This window comes from Numenius arquata, chromosome 28, assembly GCF_964106895.1.
Source record: "Numenius arquata chromosome 28, bNumArq3.hap1.1, whole genome shotgun sequence".
Lineage (NCBI taxonomy): Eukaryota > Metazoa > Chordata > Aves > Charadriiformes > Scolopacidae > Numenius > Numenius arquata.
In genome coordinates, this window is record NC_133603.1 from 2871019 (window position 1) to 2881523 (window position 10505).

Here is a 10505-nt window from a genome sequence, read left to right on the forward strand (position 1 = left end):
ACCAAATCCCACTGGACTCCACTGATTGGAAGTGGCTTTGGAGACTGAAAAATCCCAGCACCTCCAGGAAAAGGTGAAAATGGGATGGGCATCTCCAATTTCCATCCTCCTCAGCTGTCCAACCGCTACTTCCTGGAGCAATATAAGTTAATGTATTGCCTGAAGCCCTGCTGGGAAGGGGCTGGGTCTCAGTGTAACCAATGGTGTAGAATCAGGAAGAGAAATCTCTGACCTTTCTGATCATTTGAGAAGGAAAGGAGCTCGGTTGGTCGCTCTTCATGGCAGCCAGGACGCCTGTGGAAATCCTCCGGGATGAAGCCTGCTGCTCCATCTGCCTGGAAATATTCCAGGACCCCGTGTCCATCCACTGCGGGCACAGCTTTTGCCGGTCATGCATCACTCAGAGCTGGGAAGGACTGACCACCAACTTCTCCTGCCCCCAGTGCGGGGAGACAGGGGCCCAGAAGAGCCTCCGCCCCAACAGGGAGTTGGCCAACATCGCTGAAGCAGCCAAGAGAATGAACCTGCAACCGGACAGAGAGGTGGAAGGAAGGGAGAACTTCTGTGAGGAGCACCAGGAACCCCTGAAGCTCTTCTGCAAAGACGACAGAAGGCTTATCTGCGTGGTGTGTGACAGGTCCAAGGTGCACCGTGACCATTCTGTGGTTCCCATGGGCGAGGCTGCCCAGGAGTACAAGGTGAGGGGGTTATGGGTGTGTTGAGGCACAAAGGGCCAGAAGCTCCTGGTGTTGGTGCTCTTGATGGGTGGAGATCCCTGTAGAGCCTTTGGGCTGTGGGATAAACCCCCTGTGGACTCACCCATCCTTGTCTCTTGCTACCAACTCTTGAGGTGGCATTGCCTGCCCTGAGGAAGAGGTGGAGGTAGGAGCAGCACGCTCTTGGGGACCAAAGGGTCCTCTCCCCCAGGGTTCAGCCACGAGCAGGGGCTATGGGGAGGGTAGGAAACAGAGGCGTAGGATTTCTCCCCACCACAATCCCTCTGCAAAACTCCATAAATGGCTCTGTCCTCTGGAGTGCGGGTCCCTTATCAAGGTCAGCTCTGCTGAAGATGAATAGGAAAGGAGAGGGAGAGATCCTCAGCCCTTCTCCCACCCCACAGCTCCCTGAACGTGCCTTGACCTTGGTGAAAATAGAAAAAGAAGAAAAAAGGAAAAAAGGGGGGAGGTAAATCACCTTGAAACAGTCATGGGGGTCCCAAAACTCTGCCAACACTTACCCCAAGAGAAACCAAGACTTCCCCATTGCTTCTGCTGAGGGTGCCAGACCACGATGCCATTCCACAGGGGACTTCTTTCTTTCTTCTCAGAAACACATTCAGACCCAACTGCACCTTCTGAAATCAGAGCACGAGGCGCTTCAATCTTCCGTGAAGGAGAGACAAGACAGAATGGAGGACCACACTGTAGGTGCCCATCATTTTTCCTGGGCAGAGGGTGGGGGAAGAAAGGAGGAACATCTCCTCCTCCTCCTGTCCCGCAGGGGTGGGTGATGCTCAAGGGCTGTGGGGAAGGGAGCGGGGGTTTGTATCTTCCCCAAATGCCTCTTCTTGGTGGGTCCCACTAAGGCATGGCCCACCCTTGACCCTTGATGCTCTTCTCCTGCTCTCTGCTTCCCTTTCCCCGCTTCGGCTTGCCCTTGGCAGGAGAGGACAGAAGCTGCAAAGCAGGAGATTGTGAGGACATACAGGAAGTTGCACGAGATCCTGGAGAAGCAGGAGTCCTCTCTTCTGGCCCAGCTGGAGCAGCTGGACACAGAGATAAGGAAAGCCCATGAAGAAATCCTCCAGAGGCTTTTGGAGGAGGCGGCGAGGCTGGGCACGCTGATTGGGGAGATGGAGAGGACATACCAGCAGCCAGACTGGGAGCTCCTGAAGGTGAGAGCCCAGGCTTCCCAAACTTGCTGTGAAGGCCCGCGTTGAGCTTGGCCTCCAGCCCTCGCTTTTCTACCCCAACCCGCTCAGAGAGGGACTTCCTTAGAGTGGGACCCCGGTACTCCAAGGGGAGGTGTTCCATGTCACTGAGTCTCTTTTTCTCTCTCATCCAGGACATCGGAACCACCTTGAGCAGGTATGTGGTCCTTCTCCTGTCACCATGTCACCACCAGAGAGCAGCTCTGTGGCAGGACACTGGAAGAAAGCACGTAGGGACGGGTTGGCTCTTCTGCAGTACAGCCTTTGGACTTGACCGAGGCCACGGGGGGTTGGAAGGAGGGCTCTGCCCCTCTCTCCCTAATGAATGATGAATTTGGACACGGGCTGGCAGGAGGCAAGAGCAGGGAGTGCTGAGAAAACACGGAGCAGCAAACTACAACCAGGTGTAATTCCATCCCCTCTTCCCTTCCAGGGGCCAGAGGAAAACGCTCTCCCACTCCCTCGATATTTCCCCGGAGCTGGAAAAGAAATTCTCTGATTTCACCGAGAAGAACTCATCCATCAATGAACTTCTGGAGAAATTCCAAGGTACCGAGGGCAGGTGCAGAAAGGCAAATGCCATCGTGCTTCTTGGTGGGGAGGGACGGAGTGAAGCCACGGGAAAGAAACACATCCTGGGTGCTGAATGAGGGGTTGTTTCCTTCAAGATCTCACAATGAGACAGCGAAGGAGCAGGGAGTGTTGGTCTGATGTTCCCTGCCTGTCCTCCTCTTCTTCTCCTCTGCCTCCTCAAGTTTCTCGACATTCCCCCAAGCCTGTTCCTGACTCTTGGGACTTTTGCAGAAACCCACAATCACACCAACTCATCTTTCTGCCTCTCACATTTTTCTCTTCCCTCTAGATGTCCTGAAGTTCAAGTTTCCTTTGACAAGTAAGTGAACCGAACGCGTGCCCAACCAAGCCATCAGATGAAATCAAAAAATGTGGTAAAAGAAGCTCTGCTGCCCGCAAAGATTGACCTAAAGTGCTCTGCTGCCTCCTTTCCCCCTTCTCCCACCCTGGTCCCACCACCAGGCGATGCCTGGAGGGTTCCCAAGAGGGTCAGAGGGATGGGAGGGGAGAGAAAATGCCCTGTTTCCCCCCAAATCTGATGCCATGAGCCTGACTCTCTCTCCACCTCCAGCACAGATGACGCTGGACCCGGAGACGGCCAACCCCAGGCTTTATCTCTCAGAAGACTGCAAGCTCGTGTGGTGGGAACACCGTGAGCAGGACCTGCCCTCCAACCAGGGGAGGTTCAAAGTTCATCCTTGTGTGCTGGGCTCAAGGGGCTTCACATCGGGGTGGCACTGCTGGGACGTGGAGGTCCACAGAGAAGGCTTTTGGGCCATCGGGGTGGCCAAGGAGTCGATTCCAAGGGACCGTCAGTTGTTCCTGAAGCCCGATGAGGGGATATGGGCTCTGCGTTATAACGGATGTGGGTACGTGGCTCTGACCTCTCCTGATCTCACCCCCTTGACTCTACGCAGTGTCCCCAAGCGGATATGAATCTGGTTGGACTATGAGGAAGGGAGGGTGGTGTTTTCTGATGCTGAGAGCAAAGAACGGATCTTTGCTTTTCCGCCGGCGTCTTTCCAAGGGGAGAGAGTCTTCCCGTGGTTCATGTTGAAGGGGGATGCTCAACTCAAACTTCTTCCCTAAGGCGCAGGGGAAAAAAAAACCAACCCCGAAAGCCACCAACTTACCCTTGGGAAAGAAACCAGGGGCCGGGTTTTGTCCCAGTCCCACCAAAGGGACAGGAAAGGGTAGCGGTGTTCAGGTTCCTTTCCTTTAGTGCAAAACGGGAGCATTTCTGTGCCTTCAACTCCATTTTGATCTTTCAGTCACTAAATGGCTGTTCCTGGGTGCCTGCAAACTTGCCCTGATGGGGAGTTAAAAATAAAAGTGCAAATCATTTCTGCCTTGTGTGTGTGTGTTTTTTATTTTGGGTTTTTTATTTCCTGCGGGTTTTTCTTTGGAAGTTGCTTAAGAGAACTGGAGGAAGGAAAAGTCATCCGGGTTCCTCTCCAAAACCCACCGCACAGGGAGATGAGACGCAGGGGTTCAGATGAAGGTCCATCCTCTTGTCCCCAGGCATCCCTGCCTGGGAAAGCAGATAAGAGCAGGGAGAGGATGCCTATGGCCCCAGGAGCCCTCTTTTCCCAGCCTCAATGGGTAATTAACCAATTACCAGGGTGTAATGAGGGGCACTGGGGGGATCTGATATTTGGCTCTGCCCTCTCTCTAACCCTGTTGGGCCCTTGCAGCGTTTTGATCCTTCTCCTTTCCAGGCTGGATTATCCCAGTCTTTCCCCATCCACCCTGGGCTTTAGTTTGGTGGCCTCACCCTCTTTCCCCCCCAACCCTAGTACTGGGAAGCCCCAGACTGGTCCCAGTACCCAGATATTGGCCTCGCATGTGCTGCTGGAGGGGAGCAAGCCCATATGGGGTTGATATCAGAGGATGGTTTGGGTTGGAAGGGACCTTCCAGACCATCCAGCCCCACCCCCTTGCCATGGGCAGGGACACCTCCCACCAGACCACGTTGCTCAAAGCCCCCTCCAACCTCACCTTGAAGATCTCCAGGGATGGGGCATCTACAGCTTCTCGGGGCAACCTCTTCCAGTGTCTCAGCCCCCTGGAAGGTGGTGAAGCTCCAGGAAGTTTGGAAGATGGAGGAGCCCCTGGAAGGTGGGAAGGTGGAGAAGCCCCTGGAAGGTGGAAAAGCCCCAGGAAGCTGGGAAGGTGGAGAAGCCCCTGGAAGTTGGTCCCATCCTTGACTCATGGACAGCTTGCCCCCTCTCTCCAAGACCCCAAAGGGCAGGGAGACGGGGGCCCAGAAGACCCTCCGTCCCAACTGGGAGTTGGCCAAAGGTAACGAATAAAGCAGATCAAACGAGTCCCAGTCTCCACCTCGAATCTCATTCTCGTGGCGTTTCCAAGAGCCCGAGATTGAGAAAGGGTCACCTTGGGCAGATTTTTTAACATTTGGGTGCTCTCCATGATTTCTCCGGGGAATCCCACCCTGGGAGCAGCAGGAGCATGAAGCCCAGGATTTGTGCAACAGGCCCTGGGGACACCAGGTTCAAAGCTTCAAGCCCTCCTGCCCTTCTCCCACCCTTTCCAAGTTCTCCGTACCTTGACGTTCCACCGTGTTGATGCTTGACGGTCACCCATGATGGTCCTGCGGGGCTGGAGAAGCTGGCTCTGCTTCCTGGTTTGGATACAGGAAAGGAGAAGATTGTACCGCTGAATCAAGCTTAATATCTGCCATTTTCCCACCAGGACCTCTTGTGAGTCAAAAACTTTCACGGTATCGGCAAGAACACACACGTTTTAAGGCTTCGGTGTTGAACCCCGTGGATTTCGGCTGCCTTTCGCCGAGTTGTGGGGTGGGAGAAATCAGGGGTGGGAGGAAGTAAAGATGAACAGAATGAGCCTTTCCGCAATTTAAAGATATTCCTTTGGGTCAGGAAGCCTAATAAGCAGCTTTACATAAGTTTTTATATGCAAAATGACTGCATTAAAGCGTCTTTCTAGATTGCAAGGGCCGTTTTCTCTTCTTTTTTTTTTTTTTTTGTTAGAAACTGGGAAAAGGGTGCCGTGCCACCACCAGCCCGGCAAATCCTGTTGGCTTTGCTGCCTTCCCTTGACCTGCCTCAGGTAAAGCTCAAGGGAAAGGACTTAAGGAAGCCCTTTCTTGCTCCATCTCCGCTGTGTCGGGAGGGAACAGCGATGACTCTTCCTCCTCCTGTGCCTGAAAAAACAGCGGGACGGGAAACGGGCTGAAAGGCGAGGATGCTGGAAAGAAGGGGCAACAAAGTCAAAGGCTTTGAAAAAGCCAGGAAAGGAAGGAAAAGCATCAGTCCGGACCTCTCAGCTCTGTCACCGCAGCTCAGAGAAACCGGCTGGGACCTTGGAGGGTCTTGGAGGCACCACCAATCTCCAGGGACGCCTGAGGATCCATCTCCAGAGCAGTCTCGGCAGGGTGTTGCTCTGATGGCCCACCTTACCCCAAGGGCAAAGCCGATGTCCCAAGGGTCAGGAGAGGCAGAAATGGCTTCTGACAGCCAGGAAGGCCCTGCCCTGCAGTGAGCTGCACATTTGAAACCTTCAGGTCACCCAAGAGATGCTGCAGTCCTCCCAAACAGCCCTACACAGCCTGTCCTGAAGGTGCTCAGGTCCTTCCCAAGCCCTGGCCAGGTCCTGTCACCCCTGACATCTCAGAGGCATTTTCAGCCACTGCTTGTCTCCCACCCCCAGCTGCACCACAACCTCTCTGAGGTGCCACCAGGCCATGAAACTCCTCTTCCAGCTGCTGTGGAGTCACCCAATTCCACTGGACTCCACTGATTGGAAGTGGCTTTGGAGAGTGAAAAATCCCAGCGCCTTCAGGAAAAGGTGAACATTGGATGGGCATCTCCAGTCCCCGACCTCCTCAGCTGTGCAACCGCTACTTCCTGGTGCAATATGAGTTAATGTGTTGCCTGAAGCCCTGCTGGGAAGGGGCTGGGTCTCAGTGTAACCAATGGTGTAGAAACAGGAAATCTCTCTCCTTCCTCTTCCTTCAAAATCGAAACCAATTTGGAGGCTGAAACTGCGACGGTCGCTCTTCATGGCAGCCAGGACGCCTGTGGAAATCCTGCGGGATGAAGCCTGCTGCTCCATCTGCCTGGAAATATTCCAGGACCCCGTGTCCATCCACTGTGGGCACAGCTTTTGCCGGTCGTGCATCACTCAGAGCTGGGAAGGACTGACCACCAACTTCTCCTGCCCCCAGTGCAGGGAGACGGGGGCCCAGAAGAGCCTCCGACCCAACTGGGAGTTGGCCAACATCGCTGAAGCAGCCAAGAGATTGAACCTGCAACGGGACAGAGAGGTGGAAGGAGGGGAGAACTTCTGTGAGGAGCACCAGGAACCCCTGAAGCTCTTCTGCCAAGATGACAAAAGGCTTATCTGCGTGGTGTGTGACAGGTCCAAGGTGCACCGTGACCATTCTGTGGTTCCCATGGGCGAGGCTGCCCAGGAGTACAAGGTGAGGGGGTTATGGTTGTGTTGAGGCACAAATGTCCAGAAGCTCCTGGTGTTGGTGCTCTTGATGGGTGGAGATCCCTGTAGAGCCTTTGGGCTGTGGGATAAACCCCCTGTGGACTCCCCCATCCTTGTCTCTTGCTACCAACTCTTGAGGTGGCATTGCCTGCCCTGAGGAAGAGGTGGAGGTAGGAGCAGCACGCTCTTGGGGACCAAAGGGTCCTCTCCCCCAGGGTTCAGCCACGAGCAGGGGCTATCGGGAGGGTAGGAAACAGAGGCGTAGGATGGCTCTGTCCTCCAGGGTGCGGGTCCCTTATCAAGGTCAGCTCTGCTGCAGATCAGTAGGAAAGGAGAGGGAGAGATCCTCAGCCCTTCTCCCACCCCACAGCTCCCTGAAGAACCTTGACCTTTGTGAAAATAGAAAAAGAAGAAAAAAGGAAAAAAGGGGGGAGGTAAATCACCTTGAAACAGTCATGGGGGTCCCAAAACTCTGCCAACACTTATCGCAAGAGAAACCAAGAGTTCCCCGTTGCTTCTGCTGAGGGTGCCAGACCATGATGCCATTCCACAGGGGACTTCTTTCTTTCCTCTCAGAAACACATTGAGACCCAACTGCACCATCTGAAATCAGAGCACGAGGCGCTTCAATCTTCCGTGAAGGACAGACAAGACCGAATGGAGGACCACACTGTAGGTGCCCATCATTTTTCCTGGGCAGAGGGTGGGGGAAGAAAGGAGGAACATCTCCTCCTCCTCCTGTCCCGCAGGGGTGGGTGATGCTCAAGGGCTGTGGGGAAGGGAGAGGGGGTTTGTATCTTCCCCAAATGCCTCTTCTTGGTGGGTCCCACTAAGGCATGGCCCACCCTTGACCCTTGATGCTCTTCTCCTGCTCTCTGCTTCCCTTTCCACGCTTCGGCTTGCCCTTGGCAGGAGAGGACAGAAGCTGCAAAGCAGGAGATTGTCACGAAATACAGGAAGCTGCACAAGATCCTGGAGAAGCAGGAGTCCTCTCTTCTGGCCCAGCTGGAGCAGCTGGACACAGAGATAAGGAAAGCCCATGAAGAAATCCTCCAGAGGCTTTTGGAGGAGGCGGCGAGGCTGGGCACGCTGATTGGGGAGATGGAGAGGACATTCCAGCAGCCAGACTGGGAGCTCCTGAAGGTGAGAGCCCAGGCTTCCCAAACTTGCTGTGAAGGCCTGCGTTGAGCTTGGTCTCCAGCCCTCGCTTTTCTACCCCAACCCGCTCAGAGAGAGACTTCCTCAGAGTGGGACCCCGGTACTCCAAGGGGAGGTGTTCCATGTCACTGAGTCTCTTTTTCTCTCTCATCCAGGACATCGGAACCAACTTGAGCAGGTATGTGGTCCTTCTCCTGTCACCATGTCACCACCACAGAGCAGCTCTGTGGCAGGACACTGGGAGAAAGCACGTAGGGACGGGTTGGCTCTTCTGCAGTACAGCCCTTGGACTTGACCGAGGCCACGGGGGGTTGGAAGGAGGGCTCTGCCCCTCTCTCCTTAATGAACGATGAATTTGGACACGGGCTGGCAGGAGGCAGGAGCAGGGAGTGCTGAGAAAACACGGAGCAGCAAACTACAACCAGGCGTAAATCCATCCCCTCTTCCCTTCCAGGGGCCAGAGGGAAACGCTCTCCCACTCCCTCGATATTTCCCCGGAGCTGGAAAAGAAATTCTCTGATTTCACCGAGAAGAACTCATCCATCAAGGAACTTCTGGAGAAATTCCAAGGTACCGAGGGCAGGTGCAGAAAGGCAAATGCCATCGTGCTTCTTGGTGGGGAGGGACGGAGTGAAGCCACGGGAAAGCAACGCATCCTGGGTGCTGAATGAGGGGTTGTTTCTTTCAAGATCCCACAATGAGGCAGAGAAGGAGCAGCGAGCGTTGGTCTGATGTTCCCTGCCTGTCCTCCTCCTCTTCTCCTCTGCCTCCTCAAGTTTCTCGACATTCCCCCAAGCCTGTTCCTGACTCTCGGGACTTCTGCAGAATCCCACAATCACACCAACTCATCTTTCTGCCTCTCACATTTTTCTCTTCCCTCTAGATGTCCTGAAGTTCAAGTTTCCTTTGACAAGTAAGTGAACCGAACGTGTGCCCAACCAAGCCATCATGTGAAATCAAAAAATGTGTTAAAAGAAGCTCTGCTGCCCCCAAAGATTGACCTAAAGTGCTCTGCTGCCTCCTTTCCCCCTTCTCCCACCCTGATCCCACCACCAGGCGATGCCTGGAGGGTTCCCAACCGGCTCAGAGGGATGGGAAGGGAGAGAAAATGCCCTGTTTCCCCCCAAATCTGCTGCCATGAGCCTGACTCTCTCTCCACCTCCAGCACAGATGACGCTGGACCCGGAGACGGCCAATGCTGGTCTTTATCTCTCGGAAGACTGCAAGCTCATGTGGTGGGAACGCTGTGAGCATGACGTGCCCTCCAACCCGGAGAGGTTTACATTAGATCCCTTTGTGCTGGGCTCACGGGGGTTCACATCGGGGTGGCACTGCTGGGACGTGGAGGTCAATCGAGAAGGTATTTGGGGCATCGGTGTGGCCAAGGAGTCGGTTCCAAGGGACCGTCGGTTGTGCCTGAAGCCCGATGAGGGGATATGGGCTCTGTGTCATAACCGAAATGGGTACATGGCTCTGACCTCTCCTTGTGCCACCTCCTTGACTCTAAGCAGTGTCCCCAAGCGGATACGAATCTGCTTGGACTATGAGGAAGGGAGGGTGGTGTTTTTTGATGCCGAGACCAAAGAACGGATCTTTGCTTTTCCGCCGGCGTCTTTCCAAGGGGAGAGAGTCTTCCCGTGGTTCATGGTGATCTGGGATGCTCAACTCAAACTTCTTCCCTAAGGCACAGGGGAAAAAAGAAACCCAACCCCCAAAGCCACCCACTTACCCTTGGGAAAGAAACCAGGGGCTGGGTTTTGTCCCAGTCCCACCAAAGGGACAGGAAAGGGTAGCGGTGTTCAGGTTCCTTTCCTTTAGTGCAAAACGGGAGCATTTCTGTGCCTTCAACTCCATTTTGATCTTTCAGTCACTAAATGGCTGTTCCTGGGTGCCTGCAAACTTGCCCTGATGGGGAGTTAAAAATAAAAGTGCAAATCTTTTCTGCCTTGTGTGTGTGTGTTTTTTATTTTGGGTTTTTTATTTCCTGCGGGTTTTTCTCTGGAAGTTGCTCAAGAGAACTGGAGGAAGGAAAAGTCATCCGGGTTCCTCTCCAAAACCCACCGCACAGGGAGATGAGACCCAGGGGTTCAGATGAAGGTCCATCAAGCCCTCCTCTTGTCCCCAGGCATCCCTGCCTGGGAAAGCAGATAAGAGCAGGGAGAGGATGCCTATGGCCCCACGACCGGCAAAAGCTGTGCCCGCAGTGGAAGGACACGGGGTCCTGGAATATTTCCAGCCTGTAGGTGAGGCTGTGGGGTTTTCCCACTTAAAATGACTCCTCGGAAGTGGAGGAGGAAGAAGAGGAGAAGGAGGAGGAGGAGGATCTGCGGCGATGTGCTGAAGATTAGGGGCACAGAAACCGCCACCT

The 10505-nt window shown here is 54.4% G+C and overlaps 2 protein-coding genes across 2 annotated transcripts; both read left to right on the forward strand.

The window, feature by feature from the left end:
- Positions 1-278: 278 nt before the first annotated feature.
- Positions 279-3592, forward strand: LOC141476142 (E3 ubiquitin-protein ligase TRIM39-like). Its single transcript, XM_074164744.1, is given in 3 exon segments — positions 279-644; positions 2371-2479; positions 3075-3592. Coding segments are annotated over 3 exon segments (993 nt in total).
- Positions 3593-4713: 1121 nt separating this feature from the next.
- On the forward strand, positions 4714-9820 carry LOC141476143 (E3 ubiquitin-protein ligase TRIM39-like). The gene is made up of 5 exons (XM_074164745.1): positions 4714-4804; positions 6553-6831; positions 7533-7651; positions 8599-8707; positions 9303-9820. Exons 1-5 carry the CDS (start codon positions 4714-4716, stop codon positions 9818-9820), a joined length of 1116 nt encoding a protein of 371 aa, XP_074020846.1.
- Positions 9821-10505: the final 685 nt, after the last annotated feature.

Coding starts and splice junctions, on each gene's coding strand:
- LOC141476143 (XM_074164745.1), top strand. CDS start 4,714: ATGGACAGCTTGCCCCCTCTCTCCAAGACCCCAAAGGGCAGGGAGACG. Junction 4,805..6,552: donor CAACTGGGAGTTGGCCAAAG/GTAACGAATAAA, acceptor TCTTCATGGCAG/CCAGGACGCCTGTGGAAATC. Junction 6,832..7,532: donor GGAAGGAGGGGAGAACTTCT/GTGAGGAGCACC, acceptor GCCATTCCACAG/GGGACTTCTTTCTTTCCTCT.